This window comes from Nannobrachium achirus (genome assembly GCF_963921795.1).
Source record: "Nannobrachium achirus genome assembly, chromosome: 20".
In the NCBI taxonomy this organism is placed as follows: domain Eukaryota; kingdom Metazoa; phylum Chordata; class Actinopteri; order Myctophiformes; family Myctophidae; genus Nannobrachium; species Nannobrachium achirus.
The window spans coordinates 23,837,214-23,856,977 of NC_137827.1; the positions used below are offsets into that span (position 1 = coordinate 23,837,214).

At 40.6% G+C, this 19,764-nt stretch overlaps 3 protein-coding genes across 3 annotated transcripts; 1 reads left to right on the top strand and 2 right to left on the bottom strand.

The window, feature by feature from the left end:
* Positions 1 to 497: 497 nt before the first annotated feature.
* Positions 498 to 2,750, bottom strand: rpusd2 (RNA pseudouridine synthase domain containing 2; the record flags this gene model as incomplete). The annotated part of the gene is made up of 3 exons (XM_080750922.1): positions 498 to 1,465; positions 1,665 to 1,961; positions 2,292 to 2,750. 3 exons carry the CDS (start codon positions 2,748 to 2,750, stop codon positions 767 to 769), a joined length of 1,455 nt encoding a protein of 484 aa, XP_080607048.1. The 3' UTR covers positions 498 to 766.
* A 1,652-nt stretch (positions 2,751 to 4,402) lies between these two features.
* Positions 4,403 to 11,295, bottom strand: pcmtl (l-isoaspartyl protein carboxyl methyltransferase, like). The gene is made up of 9 exons (XM_080750135.1): positions 11,243 to 11,295; positions 10,390 to 10,515; positions 9,664 to 9,768; positions 9,497 to 9,528; positions 9,294 to 9,398; positions 7,587 to 7,707; positions 7,284 to 7,369; positions 5,541 to 5,710; positions 4,403 to 5,113 (listed from the first exon to the last, which is right to left on the bottom strand). The coding sequence occupies exons 2-9, from the start codon at positions 10,505 to 10,507 to the stop codon at positions 5,101 to 5,103; spliced, it is 750 nt and encodes a 249-aa protein (XP_080606261.1). The 5' UTR covers positions 10,508 to 10,515; positions 11,243 to 11,295; the 3' UTR covers positions 4,403 to 5,100.
* Positions 11,296 to 11,501: 206 nt separating this feature from the next.
* On the top strand, positions 11,502 to 15,889 carry ccdc32 (coiled-coil domain containing 32). Its single transcript, XM_080750402.1, has 4 exons — positions 11,502 to 11,611; positions 11,800 to 12,093; positions 12,870 to 13,023; positions 14,240 to 15,889. Exons 2-4 carry the CDS (start codon positions 11,841 to 11,843, stop codon positions 14,439 to 14,441), a joined length of 609 nt encoding a protein of 202 aa, XP_080606528.1. The 5' UTR covers positions 11,502 to 11,611; positions 11,800 to 11,840; the 3' UTR covers positions 14,442 to 15,889.
* The last annotated feature ends 3,875 nt before the right edge of the window (positions 15,890 to 19,764 follow it).

Consider the following 19,764-nt stretch of genomic DNA (forward strand, 5'->3'; position numbering starts at 1 on the left):
AGTAAATGTGATGCAAGGTATGCAACCCAGAGGTGTTTTGGCTTGAGGTGGTTAAAAGGAAAGACCTTGACTAGTAAACTAATGTCAAAATGTGCCTACAAGCAGCGTTATTTTAAGAAGTGTTTCCTTTTGACAACTGACTGTAACATTTCTTGGATGAGCCTTCACTTCAAATCCCTCAATACAATAACCTGCCTTAGAAAGAGATGAATTACATGCTTTCATCCAGGCTTTGTATGAAGAGAAAAATTAAAGGTTGCCATCACTTTTATTTACTTTTGTTGATTTTTCACAATGTTGGAAACTAATAAAGCATTTATTTTTCCTGCAACCATTGTTTCTTTAATTTCATTTTAGATGAAACACTGGAGTTCATAGGCTGCAATCTAATCATTCGCCAGGAAAGACTAAACATAAATGAAAATTCATGAATTCTGGCGACACTTAAATCAAATACATTCTCAAAATAAACTACAATTAAGAATTTTACAGCGCCAAAAGGTATCATTTCTCACATGATAGTCATATTGTTTTGCGATAAACAGAATCAAATTGCCTGACCTAGACAAAAATATATATACATACATACATAAAAAACAAACGTCTAAGTCCAGTCCAGGTTTACCAATCATGATAGTCACACTATAATCACAATGCCCTTTGGTAATTCGTTATTAATCATGATAGTCACACGGTTACGTTTTGTCAAAAACGTGGAATCAAAACGCCCTTTGGCAATTCACTATTGCAGTAAAGGGTTAAAAAACTAATCTTCCTCAGCCCAGTCCTCTTTTGCCCAATCTGGTAAAGGTGTACAATATTCAAAATCTGGCCCCTTGTATCGTAAGGCATGGAGATACATGATGAGATCCTTCTCTGTGGGGTCTGGTCGTACAATCTTACATTCACTGCACAGACCATCTGGGGTTGCTTGAGGTTGCAGCTGACAGGAGTCAGTTGAGTCACTCAAGGTGGATTTCTCGTTTGGAGTGTTTTCTCCAGTCTTGTCAGTCTCAAGAGCCACATCCTCTGTGCCAGTGCTCCCGTCCTCCTCTATAATACCAATCCCATCATCTGGTAGATCGAGCAGGTGCAGACTTTCTTTGGAGCGGTGTTCCTCCACCAGAGCTTTCAACACCTCTTCATCACTCCTCCCCAATAGGCCACCTTTGCCCCGGGTGGGCCCCCAGGCCGAGGATCCATAGACAGGATCTCTGAAGATGGGGAAGCCCAGATATTGAAGATGGACACGAATCTGGTGTGTGCGGCCGGTGAGGGGCAGGCAGCGGACCACACTGGTGCTTCCGTTGAAGCTGAGCCTCTGGAAGACAGTTCGACAATCCTTGCCCTTGGGGTCAACCCGACAGAGGCCCACCTTGAAGGAGACCACCAGGATGGGTTCCTCACAGACCAGCTCACCCTCGGGAAACTCCCCAGACACTCGACAGACATACTCCTTTTCCATCTGTTAAGCGAAGAGAAGATCTATCAGTACTAAACTCTTTAGGGAAAACATTATCACATAAAAGACAAGAAGAACTTAAAGTATTATGCAAACTTCATAAATCAACAGAAAAATATTCAGGAAATATTCTAGGCAGCTAGACCTAGGGGGAAATTCTGTCGCCAGAGGTAGCACAGCAGTTTCTGAATACTGAACCTACCTGTCTATCTCTCACCAACTGGTCCAGTTTTTTGGATACTTCTAGTGTACGGGCAAACAGCAACACCCCGGAAGTGAGCCTGTCCAATCTGTGAACCGTATGGAGCTCAGAGATGCCCATCTCCTTCCCCAGAATGAATATCACGGTGTTGTGGCGAAAACGACCACAGGGGTGGACCGGTATGGAGGCCGGCTTGTTAACCACAAGCACCTCCCCGTCGTCTACCAGAACCTCCAGAGGCCTGCCAACCACAGGCGGTTCATGACGATGCACCGTGTTCCTCATATGGTCATTGTTCTGTAGATGGGAAAATCAAATTAATCAAACTTATCACAATCTAAAAATTAAGCGCCATTCCCAACAGGGCATGGTAACTATAACTTAGTTCACCATTGTATTTTTTTTATATAGTCTGTATCTGTATGTGTGAACACTGCCATCCACTTGAGTGACTTTTTAAAACTATTTATAGTTAGTGCTCAGTGAGAATGGCCCTTAAGATTGTGTAGAGATACATATTTCAATGTCAACAATATTTAGAAAATGTCTATTCAAACAATTACGTTGCTACCATTAAATTGATGTTATTGAAAAGGCAAAGGTAGATAAAAGATGATTTATACTAACCCTGAGCACAACGGTCAGGTCATCTATAGGAGTCTCGTTCAGTCTGATGCGTCCCTCCTTGGCTGCCCTGAGATAATAATCAATAGACTCGGCCCTAAACTCACTCTTGAAGACCTCAAGGAGGGTCTTCCCAATCCAGCGCCCTTTACAATAGGTCTTGAAGTCAAAGTAATAAGGGTGCACTTTGCGGAGACCGCCCTCGAAGTAGTAGGACGTCTCGTCGAAATGTTCCTGGTTGAAGCCGACGCCTTGGTTCCGTTTCTGGGGAGGGGGGATGTATCTCTCGCCGGGACGGAGCTTCTTGCCTCCCTTCCCTCTCCGTCGTTTCCCTCGGCCGCCCGGCTCTGGCTCGTCGGTCTCGTCACTTTTGCGTTTAGTCGCCCCCATCGTCACCTCGTTGACCGTGGTGGTCGCGCCGTCCACAGCAGCAGGGCTGCTGTCTGCTGCCTTTCCGTCCATGCTTCCAACAGCGGAGTCCGTCTGTTGTTGCTGCCTTGTTCTTATGTTGTGAATGATGCGTTTTATATTGGTTTTAAAACAAGCACTGAGATTGAGAGACGGCGCACAGTCAAACAGCCGCGTTACCCGCGTATGTTGGGCACGTACTGGAGACACACATTTCTTAAGGAGGCCTGCTCTGACCAAATCGTACATACAATCTATGGGGTTCTTTAGTATGCAGTTATTCAGACTCGGTGTTTGATGCAAAATAGGTGAAGCATACGATCTGAAAACTCGTATCAAAACACTCACGTGCATTTGTTAGCTCTTTAGATGGGGTCCTGCTTCGGAATCGGCGCGTCATGATGACGTCAATTTGTAGTATTGTATTATTAGGGTGTCCTACCGAGCGCCTGGTTCTATTATACCAACTCTATGGCCCGTGACCCGCCCGTGACCTTTGTTTACCCTACAGACCCAGAGCCAGGGGTGTGTCGTCGTGTTTATATTACTTTAATTACCTGACGTCACGCCACGTGGGAAGGGAATCGATGTCACGTGACATGAGTGGAACCAAATGGACCCTGTAGGCCAGTCAATCTAAGCTAAAAAAGGACCTGACCCAAAAGAAATTGCAATAGTAATGGTTCAAGGTTTTTTATGATCCTTAGGGTCATCCAAATAACATATTAAAAGTTGTGAATGATATATTTAGTGGATCAAGGTGAATTCAGGGGGTTCAAGTTTGGGTCCATTCACTTACTATACTACAGGGGAAAAAAGACCCCCAAAAAATCTTATTTAAGTAGCATGTGAGGGGTCTAATAGGGGATTTCATGATTCTGAATCAATTGCAAGCATTTGTTTTGCACGAAAAACATTCCTTGGGCTAAAAACGGACACCACAAAACTACGAATTAGTGATGAGTCATCACTTTTCTGGGGTCAGCTCCGTTCTGTGGTGTTTGTTTTTAACCCGACGAATGTTTTTTGTGCAAAACAAATGCTTGCAATGGATTCAGGATCATGAAAAACCCCTAGTTAGACCCCTCACATGCTACTTAACGAAGATCGTGAAGGCCTTAAGTGAAGTGAATGGACCCAAACTTGAACCCCCTGAATTTACCTTGATCCACTAAATATATAATTCACAACTTTTAATATGTTATTTGGATGACGCTAAGGATCATAAAAAAACCTTGAACCATTACTATTGCAATTTCTCTTGGGTCAAACCTTAGATTGACTAGCCTACTGACAGGTCCAATTTTACACTATCAGAGTTAAATTAACATTGATTTTACAATATAAATTGGGGTCTCAGAGATAGAAATGCCATTAAATGGGGGTCCATACTCCATAGCCTAATGCAAACTGGGGGTCCTTTGGGGGAAATTAAAATAGTTGGGAATCAATACTAGAGCCGTAAAAATCTTCTTAAGGGGGTCCCTGGCACATCTTTTCAAATGGGTGTCAATTTGGGGGTCCTTGACATGAAAAAGTTTGAGAACCACCGTCTTAGGCCATAATACAGATAGCCTATCGACTCACCTAATATACTATGAATCAGCCCATTCATGCACAACTTAATGTTGTTGTTAAAGACAATCGCAGACTTGGCCACATAAAACAGATTTACACTTTTTATTTAATCATATTTTATTAGTTAATCAGCAGGTTTCAAATGTAATTAGAAAAATACAAGGCGGAATCAAATAATGATTTGTTTAAGTGTATAAACATGCTGTCACATAGCATAAGAACAAGAATGAAACAAGGTGACTCTTTAAATTAGTTTGCTATTACTTTAAGCGTTCTCACTTCATTAAAATAACACAAATTTTCAATTTAAAACAATTTATTGCAGCCCCTTGGATTGTATACATTTATTTTTGCTGCCATTTAATCGCAATGACTATGACCAAATAATTCCTACTTGGTTTACACACAAATCTATCTTATGTGCTAAAACAATATGCAAAGCAAGTGATGAAGAAACTCTGGGGCAATTAATTACAAAAAGCAATCCATGAAAGCAATACTCCCAATGCAATAAACATCCAACATTTCTTCAATCCATAATACCCTAAATTACTTTTGTACCCACTGACAACATGTATGTGGGTACATATTAGTACAATATTGTCCTGACTCACTGGATTCTGGGAATACAGTCATCACTGTTACATCGGCTTCATGTGCTCACTGCCTCAACAGCAAAGGAAAGCACATTGATCTTTCATGTTGCTAGGTGACTAGCCAGCAGGACAGCTGGCTGACTGGAGTCTGATGGAACAAATCATCAGTTCTACGGAACTCAGGAACTGCAGCACCAGCGCCACCTCCTGCAGGGGCAACCACACAGCAGTCAGAGATCACCTCTGGGGAGAGAAGGACAGCAAGGATATCATGAGGAAACTTCTAATTGTGTCCTCCATTTACAGTCAAGTAGATGGAAGCTCCAGATGTAGGCAAATACAAATGGAATGTTTCTGATCAAATAACCATAGAAAAGCTTTATGTCCTTGCATGGAAATAACAATTGAGGAATTAAATTACATCAAAATATAATGGATACCTTTTTTTTATCCAATTATATTGGTTTAGTAACAACATATTTCCAGTGGTGGAAAAATTATTACAATGTTTTACTTAAGTAAAAGTACCACTACTGCAATGTAGAACTACTCTGTAAAACAATAGAAAGCAGTAAATGAAAAGCAGTAAATGAAAACATTTGAACACAATTTTCTTTTCTCTAACTATAATCTAAAATATGAACCCTTGATGTAAAAAAAAGTATTGTACCTCGGCCACTGCCGTGTCTTGTCAGTTAGGGGCACGTAGACCACTCCCATCAGCGCTTTCCTGAGGAAGGTTCCGTCAGTCTGCCTGTCGTACTGTTCCAGGACCTGACTGCCACCATCTGGACCCACTGGCAGAACCAACCGTCCCCCGGGCTTCAGCTGCTCCAAGAGCTTCCAGGACAGAGATTGAAAAGATAACATTAACATAATACTGTTGTCAATTGCATGGAAATTTGTTTTACATCACATTTCGGTGATGTAAAACAGGATTGGACAATCCTATTTTGATTAAGTCCGATGATGTAGCATATAAAAACGTGAATAGACAAAGGTATACCACATAATAATAAGTCTGATCCACTTAGAAACGACATGGCTCCAATGCAGATCTCAGACTTCATGTGACCAGCCTGTGACGTCAGTCATCTTAAGTGGTCTATGGCGGTCTATGACATATCTATAACATATGTCTCCAAATTTTGGGCAAGGTTTCAGCACGATCACAGAACCATTGACCATTGTAAAATCTACTAGTAAGACACTAGTAAGGGCAAGAAGCGAGGTTGTGTTTGGGCGCTTTGGCATGGGATCAACTTTGACCAAAAAAATGCACAGATCTGGTTGGTTGTTTAAGTTGGACAAAATGTGCCCAAAATGTGGACATATTTTCCCAAATATGGAGATGACTGGCATCTGACATCATAGACCACATGAGACTGACACAATATGTCCATTCCCAATATGGGGATACGTCCCTGTCCCCCCCACATTCTGGCCCTCGCATAACTCAAGAACTGTCCGACCGAGAGTGGTATGGGTAAATCCGCAAACCCCCATATATGGAGTACCAAATATCAAACATCAAAGTACTGATGTCATAGACTGATGGCATGGACTCCATATTTGGGCATGGCTGACACAGAACTCAATTCATGGGTTTCATTTGTAGTCCTACACCGGCCATGTTGAGCACCAACACAGGTGTTCTGATTGGCGTAGATAGAACATTAGTTCTATGCCAATAAGACAAATTGAAACACTTGTGTTGGTCCTCAACATGGCTGTGTAGTACTACAAATGAAACCCATGAATATATGGACATAGAAAATGGACAGGTACAACAGTTATTATCTTTCCCAACCGTCATCAGCCTAGTTTAAAGTGAAATATTGTACATTTGGGTGGAGGTACTTATGTGGCCTACTGGCAGTGTGTATACAAAGCTTGCCGGTTGCCGCTGATTGGTGAAGCGGTTTGCGAGATTAGCTTCAGAGCTCCTCTTGCTCCCTCTTGCCCACGACATAAAACGATTAATTATACATATATATTATATATATATATATATATATAAGTATATAATAAAATCGCACTGGTTCTCACTTTGCGACACTTATGCATATCTCCCTGAATGGGCCGTTCTGTCCGTGACGTTAGTTATCTCCATACATGGAGTTCCGTGCTCATACATACTGTACATACACACAAAGCCAGACAGACGTAGGAGCGGTTAGCACCGCTCACAAATAGGGCATTGGAATAAAAACAGAAACCTAGAACAATCAATGTCCAAACACACAAGTGAGCGTGTGTTTGCGTGTATAATCATGTAGCACAATAATCCCCTTCTTATTATCATATACACAGTACACACACATTTATTGAATCATATATTCAAGAACAAATGTTGTTTTTACATTTCTATTCGATTTCTATTCGATTAATTTGAAACCATAATAGTCCTTACAGCCTTGGGAATTGTGGGCGCAGCTGCACCAACATGGATGGCATCATATGGTGCCCCGTCTGGATAGCCCAGCCTTCCATCCCCAGCTGTGAACGGATGTATGAATGACATGATGTTACCTCATCCGTCAAATCCAATATGTTTGTTGTCAAGAGAGCAACCAACACAGACTGATTTATACTTGGTCGCACACATCGTGTCACACTTTGAAAAGAGATCGGTGATTTTCAGTGCACAATATTGGCGTGCAACAAAGTATACAACAGGCTTAAATGTCATACGTCCCGATGTTACTCAACTCACCCAGAAGTGTGATGCGCCCAGATGAGAGCAGCTGTGGGTCGTCAGCCTGCACATTTCTCACCGAGGTTTGCACCAGCTCGTCGATGTGTTCAATCCCCACCACTTTACCACTGGGTCCTACCTAGAATAAACAGAACAATCTTTACTTTAGATCAGTGATTCTCAAACATTTTAGGTACTATTCTCTATCTCTGGGACACAATCCACACTGTAAAATCCTCAGAATGAGTTCTAATTTGAGAGTGTACAAATCGAAGCAAAAGGACTGATAAAAGGTAAGACAATTACAATTAGTCATTTAGCAGACACTCTTAATCCAGAGCGACTTACAATAAGCAAGGTAAAACATCAATACATCAACCTAAAAAATGCTATCTAGCTTTCATGTATGGTCATTGGGGGTAGGCGAGTGCTACGGTAAGTGGTATGGGCTTAGGTGGAGTCTGAAGAAGTGAAGTCTTCAGGCCACCAGCTAGGGAGTATGTCTGTTGTTCTAAGTCCGACAGTTTATTCCACAGTTTGAGGGCCAAGAGAGCAAATTGTCTAGGACTTTTGTGGGTTTTTGTCCTGGGGTTTTTAGCGAGGGTTCTGTCAGCATCCCTGTGTTAGCTGATCTGAGTGAACGGGTGGGGTTGTAGGGGTTGATCAGGCTTTGGACCAGTCGTGCCGCAGCATTTTGGATTAGTTGGAGAGGCTTAAAGGTGATACACCATGAAATTTCACTTTTCCTATTTTAAAACCTTTTTTTGGGGTCCCACTAGCACCTTCTATCCTCACAAAGTCCCATTTCTGACCGTTGTGTCTTTCTCTGGTTTTGGGAAGGCGGAGGTTAAAAGCATCCCACGGGTTCTCAAAACAGGCTGTCCAGATTTGCTGCCGTCGCTGACGTTTTTGAAGAAAAAAAAGTTTTTTTCAAAAAAAATATTTTTTCAAAATAAACTTTCGCAGTTCAGGCCAAATGTGGTACTGCAGCTGAAAATGCTCAGAGCCATTCAAAAATGAGAGAGGCTCTCTATTCAGGAGTGGTAATTTAGCCTCAAACCTTTTGAAAAACGTTTTTGGGACATAAACAATATGACATAAATACTTTTTAAATGCATGGTGTATCACCTTTAAGTGCACATGCCGGGAGGCCAGTGAGGACTCCATTTGGTTCCATGTGTACACTCTCTGAGTTGTTAAATAATAAGGGTCCATTTGGTTACAAAGAACAATCACTTAGCTGGAATCCCCTCAAGGGCCACTGGGGATCCCCAGTCTCCACATTGACAACCACTGCCTTAGACTATGGCGCATGACAGTGTTGCTCAGTGAAAATCAGTTATTAACGTTGAACAACACACAAGTGCAACAAAGTATACATTTAGCTTTAAATTAGGCTGCAACTTGGTCAGACGGATGCCATATTACATGGAAATTAGATGATACACAATTTATAACCACCGTCCTTAGAGTAATCCTTAACTTTATTCTATACTAAAAGAAGTAAGGAGTCCGTGCTGGAGAGCTGGTGATTTAATAACAAAAATATATTAAATTAATTCAGCCAGGGTTCTACCTTCTGTATCATCTGTAACAACAACAAAATATCATTAAAGTAACCATGCACATCCCATAATACTCCTCTTCAGCCCACCAAATACTTAAAGGAACATACCCTGGCCCTGTGTATATAGCACATACTGTATTAAACATTGTGGACATTACCATCCTTGCAAAGCAGGCGGTGAGATAGCCACTCCCTGAACCCACATCCAACGCTGATGCCCCTTCAGTCAGCTTGTCACTCAATACCTCCAGAGCATGGGCATGCTGCAAAGGCAACACAAGGAGAAGAGCACTATCAATCCACCACTCATGTCTTGATGATATGTCTTTGAAAATGTTGTTGCACATTCTTTCTTACTCACCATATGTGGAGCACTAATTGTTGCTCTATACCCTTTGATAATAGAAATGAACATAACATGTCTTAGAATACTTCTATCACATATACAGTGTATAGTGTACACTACAAGTGAGTAGGCTACTACAGGGTTGCATACAAATAAACTGTGACTGTCTTGATATACTGTACCTATGGACTGAGGAGAGTCAGCATAAGGGTAGTCTCTAGAATAGATGCCTCTGTCTGTAGCCAGCATGGCGTCAAACACTCTGTCACTGCGGATCACCCCATGGTCTATTGGAGTCAGAGGAAATAAAAGCATGGCTTAACTCAGGGGTCTTCAACGTTTTCAGGCCAAGGACCCCTTAGTTGAAAGAGAGATGAAGCAGGGACCCCCACAACCTTTTCGTAGATTCCATACAGTTTCATCATTTGACAGCACAATCATCATTGTATTTTGGATTCATGTCGATTTGTGTTTTGAGATATTTAACCACTTGAACCGTCAATACTTAATAAAGTTGACCTTTCACTCTGCTCTTTTTTCTCTCTACAAAAATGTTTCCCCTCTTTGCCGAAAATAGCTGATCTACAAGCTCACAACGCCCCGCAGCACGGGGCGTTGTGAGCTTGTAGATCTGCTATTTTTTGCTAAAGTTCTCAGAATATGGACGCTAGGGTTCAAGTGGTTATTATAAAAAAGGAGGAAAAAAAGGTTTCTATCACACAAAGATTTGGAGGACCCCCTGTAGTGAATCTCAGGACCCCCTCGGGGTCCATAATGGGGTTCACATCAGTGTTCTAAGTGATATAACATTGATAAGTGCAGAAATGAATGACACCCATACATACTATAAAGCTATGAAATCCAAAGTGCAAAAGGATTAGGGTCATGGTCAGTTTTTCATGACCTACCCCTAAGCCGGCTGATGAGTTCTACTTGGGTCTTGCCACTGGATATCCAAGCCATTGTCCGGGATAGCAGCACACCCATAGGGAACGCCACTACAGCCAGACGAAACACTGCTAGCATCTCCCACACTGTAATGAGAATGTATGTGCAAATAAATAAAGCGAAATATGTGACACGCAAAGTAGAAATGTGCCCTCTTGACATAGAGGTGATGAATGATGGTCAGTATTTATATTTATATATTTTTTATGTCATTTCGTAAAGAAAATAATACAATTATATATATATTTTTTTCTTGATACATTGCGCATGCAGTGAAATATTCAAAACTTTTTTAATTTTATCTTGAGATTTTTGAAAATCTAAAATCAATCCATATCTCAAAATAATACAATATTACACTCAAAACAAGGATTTTAATAGCGAAATCCATTGTCTAGTCACTCCAGTGTGACATTTCCCGTCAGTGATGATTTGTGATGCTATGGCATCTGCTGCTTCCTGCTTTTATTTATTTTAGACAAACCTGTATATGACATATCAAATAAAGGAATTTCTGGTAGGCCTACATCATGTCACAGAGCTCAGATTTATGTTTACCTCATGTCAATGCAAAGAAAAACAACTTTCCCAAATTGCTATGAAAGTATTCAGCTGTGTCAAAATGTCAAAATAGAATTTGACCAAAGAGATTATGCAGACTCCAGTTCTGCACAGAAAGCTAAAAATTAGCAATATATTTACAAGGCTAACAAGTTGCAACAGTAAATAACGCTAGACAGTGGCTGTTCCTAAATCAATCAATGCTCACAAAGTCACGATTCACGAAACACCTTCCACTTAGTATGTATTTACCTTTGGTATGAGGAACACCATCGATGTCCCGTCCTGTCGTCCCAAAGCAGGCGTCCCAGGCTGGGATTAACTTCTTCCTGGTCCGTCAAATCTGACCAATAAAATGGGGGTTCTCCAACAGATACCCGCATAGCGCCAATCAGATCGCAGAACAATTTGACAGGCAGTTTGATGGTCCAATGAAATTACTCAAAATAAGGAAGTGACTACCGCGTCGGTCTCGGTGGTTCGTCCGTTCCCTATGGTCCGTTCGTGGTATTTTCGACATTGTTTTTCCAGAGATCATGGGTACCGTTAGCTAGCAGGTCAAGGTTTTTTGTTTTTAGCGATAAATTGCTACTATAAAGGCTTATTGTATTTTTCAACGAGGTAAGATGATTGATATAACACATCCCCCCACAGGAAAATAGTTAATAACCGCTGTATGTCACGGTTCTCCACAATTTTAGCTTACTAGCTGCTTGATAGGTGGGCAAGCCGTGCTTTTAGATGATTCATTTATGTACATTCACATTCCTGTTAATATATACATGATGTATGTCTGATTAACCATTCAGGTTAAGCCGAGGACATTCCTATTAACACGATCATCATCAGTATGATTGAGGACTTCGAGAACAAGGAGGTTCGGTCCAGTGGAGAGCTCTGGTCCGAGATCTGCTCCAGTTTGCCAGAAGCAATGGTGGAAGAACCTAGTCCAGATGTAAACAGCAGCCACTTCACAGATTCCTTCCAGCCAGCATCCCAAGTTGGCCTGCATGCGAATGGACAATCAAATGGAACATGTATGCATTCTTCTGGTGCCAACTGGGAACCCATGGAGGATTCAGAAATCTACATAGCAAGTTTAGGTATGGATCTCTCCATTCCTGCTTGTTTATTCCCTCGTCTGTTTTCCTAGTTGCTTCTCTTTCTTCTGTCTGCCAGTGCCCACGTTATCTTGATTCCTCATTCTTGATCGAATGTATTTTAGGGATTGAAGGGATCAGGGATTATGTATATTTTCATCACCATAGTTATCACAGTTTATGTCTTTTTCCCCTTATTCCCCAGCAGTGTTGGCAGATGAGAAATGTTGAATTGTATTTGTATTTGAAAGGTAACTATTGTACACACTCAGCCAAAAAAGAGAAATAACACGTGTAAATACGTAATTTCACAAAAACATACGTATTTGTGTAAAAAACTACCTGGTGTGAGAGTCTCACAGAAGATAGTCTCACAGTGAGACTCCTATGGGACAAAAACACATCACATATGCTGCATGGAAGCAGGCAACTTAGACGACTGCCTCCAAGTACAGATCTAGGGTCAGATTGAATGATTTCCTGGCTTATTTTGAGAAGCCAAACCGGATCCCGGATCAGCAGCCAGGGAATTCAGTAATGTGATAAGTGATATGGCGAAATTATCGTACATTTGGGCATTTTGGGAATTATTGATCGTACATCGTACAGAGGGTGAAATTATCGCACAAATACGATAATTATCGTACATCTGGCAACACTGTCCCCCAGTAAAACATTCCATGAAAACCGTTGTGTGACAGATGCATTAACTCGTAAAGGTTATCTTGGATGATGGAAAAGAGAAATGACCAAAACTGTGTTTCTATATTTGATTTCAGAGAACCGCCTGAAGAAACTGAAGGGCCAGTCCAGTGATGTGACCTCCAGGGACATGCTGCGCTCTTTGTCTCAAGCCAAGAAAGAATGTTGGGACAGATTCCTACATGATTCCCAGACATCTGAGCTGTTCCAAGCCGGTGACCTGGACGAGAGGTGGGCCGAATGATGTACCAAAAGTTTAAAAGACGTGTCGTGAACTGAAGGTCGCCTGGATATAGATATTTTTGATCTGTTGTGAAGACCGGTAATGGCATATTAAAAGGCTTTTAAAAGCACCCCACCACACACAAACTGTTAATGAATCGGTTTTATAAGATGCCAAGCAGCAACAGTTACATCTCACTTTCATTATGTCCCTCAGAGGCTGGGGAAATGAATGAATAATTAAATACATAAATACATAACATAACATCCGGCTATGCTATGCTATGGCTATGCCAGTTGGGTACAAGCTGTCCGTTCGGTGTATGGGAATGCTGTGATGCAACTATTGTACAATAGTTAACAATCTGTGCATGTAAATCCTTTTCTTTTCAGCGTATCTCTTAGTTAGAAAAACATTTATCTGGTTGAGAAGTTGTATCATTATTGTTGAAGATTATGATGATCGCACAAGTAGAGAGATTTGTGTTTTTATATTTATCTTTTCATCTTCTCGAGATTAAATTAATTTGTTTCAAGCGTTTTTTTGCTCAGTAACAGAGGTCTCTCTATCTTTCCAGCTCTTCAGTAAACATACAATGCATTTTCTGGTCCAGATACCTATTTTAAGGAGAGATAGCTCAAACAGGTTAAATGAGTGAAAGTTTAAGAGATGATGCAAGAAATGAGCAGACAAAAATTGAAACGGAACTCTAAAATTGAAGCTGTTAAATGGGTACTCTTTCCTGATTCAATGAAATTAGCAACCCACCCGAAGATGTATTTTCTTTCTATTAAAGACGTGGGGAGACCCCTGTTACCGAACAAAAACTCTATAGCAATGGTTAATAGCTGAATATAGGGCATTCATGTTTTCTCAAAAAACATTTTTAAGAAAACATGAATATCGCACTACCTTTTATTTAAAGCAGTGAAATGAATTGAAGGCCAGTATCTTTGGGTTCAGATAAGAAGTAGCCCATAGAATTGTATTAGTACTGTATCTTTTCTGAGAGAGAGCACTGACCTCTGTTGGGGAGTGACTGAAGTGCAACACGGCTGCAGTGTTATGTGGTGAGATGGGTGCATGCAATCATGCAAATGCTTTCAAGATTTTTCAAGTGTGCCCTGTTCCAGAAAAGGTTGACAACCACTGTTCTAAATGTTGATTTCTTCTCATGTCCTTGCCCCAGTGTCTTGATATTGTATATCATGTTTCCTTTCACAGTGCCCTGGAGCACTTCAAGCGGTGGTTGATCCCTGAAAAGGTGGCCATCAGTGCAGAGGAGCTGGAATATCTCCTCAGACCACCTCAGAACACAGACACAGCTGACGGTACCTCTGAACAGGCCCAAACACAGGACGGAATGATCACAGAAGGAGACACACAAAAGCCTGAACAGGATGACGCTCATTCTCCAGAGAAATAGCTTGTTTTGGTGGTGGTAAAAAAAACAACAACAACTAGGTTGTAACTTGCATTTAGGGGTCTGTTCAGGAACATTCTGAATTGTCCAGGATTGTTAGAGGCTGTTTGACCAACAAGTGGAGTGATCTACCATCATCAGAGACAGTTATGGCTCCTAGTCATCCGTCCTATTCACTAAGCCAGTGGCTCTCAACCTGTGGGTCGGGTCCCACATTATTTGGGGGTGGGGGGTCCCCAGATGACAGTGAAGTGACAATTTAAGCCTTTTTAATACCTCGAGAACAAAAAAAAAAAAGTAATCAACAATAGGGGAGGGCGATATGGAAAAATACAATATCACAATATAAGCTGTATCACGTTACACAATCTTATCAGGATTCTTTTTCATGTTGGGTTTTATTGTTATTTATCAAGTTACTTAACAGTACAACCACCTAAAAGGTAACAAAAAAACTAAAAGAAAAAGGAGTAACAGACCATTTAGACCAGTGGTCCTCAAAGTGGGCTCCAGGGACACTCTGGGTTCCTTTTTGGGAGGTCTAAAATTTACCCTTACAAGTATGTAACTCTAACAGTGTACAAATGAAGGGTCCATTTGGTTTCATTTGTACACTGTCAGAGTAAAGGGAGACCTTGACATTTTAAAGTTTGAGAAACACTGATTTAGACCAAAATGCAGGTTTAAATGGATATTGTAATGAATCTTTGTCTCTCTTTTTATAAGGCTCCCTCATTGTATCACGATATGATATCTCTGAAAAGGCGTATCGTGGAGACATTGTATCGTGGAGACATTGTATCGTCTCAACGATATTCATCACCATATCGCCCACCCCTAATCAACAAACTACTTCAAAAACTGGTCAAACATTCCCCAAATAATTGTCAAATAATATAAGAAAGAGGCAAAAATTTAGTGAAAAGTTTGTGAACTACTGCACTAAGCCACCGAATCCAGTATTGAATCTTGTGTCATTCAGTGATTTGTATTCTTCAAACATGTTGCACTGTAAATGCATAAAGCAGGATAAATAAATAAATGATATTACATGTTAGACAGAATCGGTAGCTGGTATACTTACACTACAGTCCATCCTCTCTCTGTAATATTGTGACTTTGGTTGTACATAAATCTTGTATTTAGTTAATGAGGACCATTACAGTTAAAGTATTGTTTTGGAAATGTTCTGCATTTTGTAAATTATAATCCCTGAACCAATGGATCATTATTCAATAGAAACATTGTATTTTATGCTGGGTTTTGGGGTGAACTAAGGACTGTTAATTATCTGTAAATCTAACTAATAACTGAAATGGTGTAATATTCAGAGTGATATATCCTCATCATTGCCATATTAATTTCACATTCGATTAAATAAAATTAAGTTGTTTAAAGGCATTCTCAGTCCAAGCAGAATGAGAGTATGCTCCTTGTGTCCCAGATTAATGTTGTTATTAATGTCAGGTTTTGAATTGTTCAGTAAACATTCAACCATTTAACTAATGTTTGATGTGTGCACTCTATTTAATAATGGTTTGTGGGATTTATTCTTGTTTCCTTTGGCAGCTCGCAGCTGTAACTTGTCTGTTGATATTTGGTCCTAATATGCAATGATTAGGGTAATTATATTTGCAGATGTATAAAATCACAGATTGGACATAATGTTTTCAGTCTGCCAAACGTGGGCTAAATGGAGCTAAAATGATATTGATTTTAAAAGTAGACTATTATCAAATTTCACAGATTATCTAAAAACTTAAAACTGTATTGTTGACCATAACGTTATACAATACATAGAGTTTTTGATAGGCCTGCTATTAGGCTCTATACCTTGATGGCCTAACGCCTAATTACAATGACCTGGTAAATGAGAGGTGGGTTGGGTGGGTTTAGTAGAACTTCTACAGAACCTGTTTTACTGTGCAACAGACTGGAGTCAACTCTGACAATATCCGATTTAGGTGAAACACTGCCACCTGCAGGTCAGGCAGAACGGTACAACCAGTGGGACATGCCTGCGGAGGCAGAGGAACAGCGTCTAGTGGATGCGTCTAGTCGATACCCAAGCGCAGAGGAACACAGCAGGTCCAAGTAAAGTTCTGACGTTGGAAAAACACCTCACGTTGATTCGAGGTATTCGTTGATTTATTTTTGAAATCGCATAGGTCCTATATTTTCATAGATCATTTTATATTTTGTCTGTATTATTATTGCATTATTATTTTATTTGCTATTCAAAATGTGACAAGTTTAGTATAATAGCTAGCTATAACCAAAGACTAGGCCTATATGAGGAAGCTTGTTTAATTGTTTGTTTACTTATTGCCCTAGGACATGATTTAACTTCAGTTGCTACTCTGTCATGTTCTATTTTCATTGGTTGTAAAATGGTTATCATAGCTTTATTTAAAAAAAAAACTATTTTATACCTTTTCCTGTGGTAAAAAATAACTAGCAAGATCACATTGCACAATGCTGTTGCCTGCAATGTGAGCATTTTTGTTTGCTTGTTTGTTTGTTTTACAAAATGTGAACCTTACAATTTCACCTAAAGGCCTAATGACATGCCCAAACTATGGACTATGGACAGTTTCACAGCAAGAGCAGATCATTAAAAGATTCAAAGGAGGTTATACAAGTACAAGCAGCAAAATGTTCCACAGACCACATGCTTTGATATTACATTTTAGTTGCAGTCACATTTTAATTTAATTTTGTATTAATGCTCAGTGATGGTGATAGTATTTGTCTAGTGACTGTAATCGTTCAATTCTGGTAAGAAATTCTGTGAGAAAGTGTAAATCAGCTGAATAGAATTGGAAGTGGTAAATGCATTATTTCCTGCCTGCTGGGGAAGATAACCATTCTTCTTCTTGACACCCACCTATCAGAATATGTGTTGAAGCTAAATTGAACACATTTCAAGGTGCCAAATGAATTTAAAAAGGTATTAGCCATAAACAATTCACAACAACAGTCAGATAAAAACAATGCAGCAGTCACTCATTCAAAACTTAATTGTATGTTTTTATGCAAAGGTGATTGTTTAGTTCTCCTGCAATCGCTTACAGCGATGTTATATCTGTTAGATACAATGACTGTGTGTGTGTGTGTGTGTGTGTGTGTGTGTGTGTGTGTGTGTGTGTGTGTGTGTGTGTGCGTGCGTGCGTGCGTGCGTGCATGTGTGCGTGCATCCGTGCGTGCGTGCGTGCGTGTATAACGTAGTAGTCTGATGGACAGAGAAATCAGACATAGATCAACATATTTTCAACCAAATCCCGGAAAATATGAGTGTGTCCTTTGAAGGATGTTCATGAATGCATTTCATAATCTATTTATGTAAGTTTGGGAACCACAGGTCTAGTCTACTGAGTAATAAACAGGACAGAATATACAGTGACTAATAGAAATTAGAAAGCTGTTTAAGCCCAACATTGCATCTTTAGTTTAGCCTTTTTTCATCACCATTTATTTCTTTGCATTCCGGTAAATATCAGCCATACACATAAACCAGTAAGACTCCCTAATCGGGAGATAAGCGACCGTTGGTCGCTTATCTCCTGTCACACTGCTGACATCAGTATGACATCACACCGTACACAAATGACCCTTATATAAGACCGGCATTATCTACCGACAGATTAGTAACAAGATGTCAAAATCATTGAAGGTTTACCCTACTAACCAATGTTTACCATAGCAACCATGTTTTTTACCTTAGCAACCAACTGTTTACCCTAGCAACCAACTTTTTACCACAGCAACCATGTTTTTTTTACCCTAGCAACCAACTGTTTACCCTAGCAACCAATTGTTTACCATAGCAACCATGTTTTCTTACCCTAGCAACCAACTGTTTACCCTAGCAACCAACTGTTTACCATAGCAACCATGTTTTTTACAGGGCCTGGGATTGATGACATCAGAAATCTCCATATATGGGCATGAAAGGGATTTTGTTTCTGGAAATATGTCTGTGGGGTGCCACATTTGGAATAAAACACTTACATCACACATCTGGATATCCATACAGCCCATCTAGTTTGCCTGTGTCCATTTATGCCCATATATCTGATGACATTGGGACAATGATCTCCATATATGGGCATAAAACTTATGTTAATTAGTAAAGCCTGGGGATCTCCATATATGGGCATGAGGGGTACCCTAAAAGGGCATCATCTGGGAATAGCAAATATAGTTATCCTAGAAAGTGAAAATCTTACATCAAAGGCCATAACTACCTACCTACCACCATACTGCATTCCTCATTAAACGACCTACCAGTAAGATGCCTAAGGGAGAAAAGCAAAGGGCGAGGTTGCACCATTTCTTGGTCTTCTGGCCAGTGATGTATATCGGACCATTTAACCATATATGGAGACATCTGGTACCCAAAGATATTCACAGATATGGGCTTAATATTGATGACATAAGGGATCTCCATATATGGGCGTAAAAGGGATTTGGTTCCCCTGGCATCACAGGGATCTCCATATATGGGCATAAAATGGATTTGGTTACCCTGGCAACACGGGGATCTCCATATCTCCATATATGGGCATAAAAGGGATTTGGTTCCCCTGGCATCACAGGGATCTCCATATATGGGCATAAAAGGGATTTGGTTCCCCTGACATTACAGTGATATCAGTGGCTGGTTCTACAGAGGGGATCTCCATTTATGGGCATAAAAGGGAATGTATGTATGATGATGTCAGATATCATAGACGTCATAGGACTTTCACATAACGAATAACTGAGTAAGCATGTAAACCCGTAAAATCTATATTTGGGCATGGCTGATTTATGACCTCATCATGATGACACGAGCAAGCACAGCTGAATTGTATAAATGATCAGTGCAGAAACCAACAGAAGTATTTGACCAAGACTCTTCGATTTAAACATCAACAAAGGTGTGACGTTTGTTGATGGTCACAAGTGACGTGTGACGGACGGACGGACGGACGGACGGACGGACGGACGGACGGCCGGTGGAGGTTTTCATAGTAAACTGCTCCCTGACGGTCGCAATAAACATTTATACGATCACATAGAGGGAGTCAGCTGGTACATCTTTTGAGCTGAGGCTCCAACATCTGGCTTAGTCCGGTTTCCCAAAAATGTCCGGGCCCCAAAAATGTCCAGGCCCTAAAAATGTGTGTGGCCTACATCTTGTCACAAACAGCTCAAAGTTTGTTGTACGCCCAGAGTCCCTTTGGCCAAGCTTCGCATGATGTGCTGTGATTGGCCAGCGGGACGCTTGATGGAATTAACTCATTGTAGCACAGCTCACTTCACACCAGGTGTTATTTTTATT

Excerpts from the sequence above, each read along its gene's own strand:
- ccdc32 (XM_080750402.1), top strand. The coding sequence starts at position 11,841 with ATGATTGAGGACTTCGAGAACAAGGAGGTTCGGTCCAGTGGAGAGCTC. Across the intron at positions 12,094-12,869 it reads AATCTACATAGCAAGTTTAG|AGAACCGCCTGAAGAAACTG; the intron begins GTATGGATCTCT and ends ATTTGATTTCAG. Across the intron at positions 13,024-14,239 it reads GCCGGTGACCTGGACGAGAG|TGCCCTGGAGCACTTCAAGC; the intron begins GTGGGCCGAATG and ends TTCCTTTCACAG.
- pcmtl (XM_080750135.1), bottom strand. The coding sequence starts at position 10,507 with ATGCTAGCAGTGTTTCGTCTGGCTGTAGTGGCGTTCCCTATGGGTGTG. Across the intron at positions 9,769-10,389 it reads ACTCATCAGCCGGCTTAGGG|ACCATGGGGTGATCCGCAGT; the intron begins GTAGGTCATGAA and ends TGACTCCAATAG. Across the intron at positions 9,529-9,663 it reads TGACTCTCCTCAGTCCATAG|GGTATAGAGCAACAATTAGT; the intron begins GTACAGTATATC and ends CTATTATCAAAG.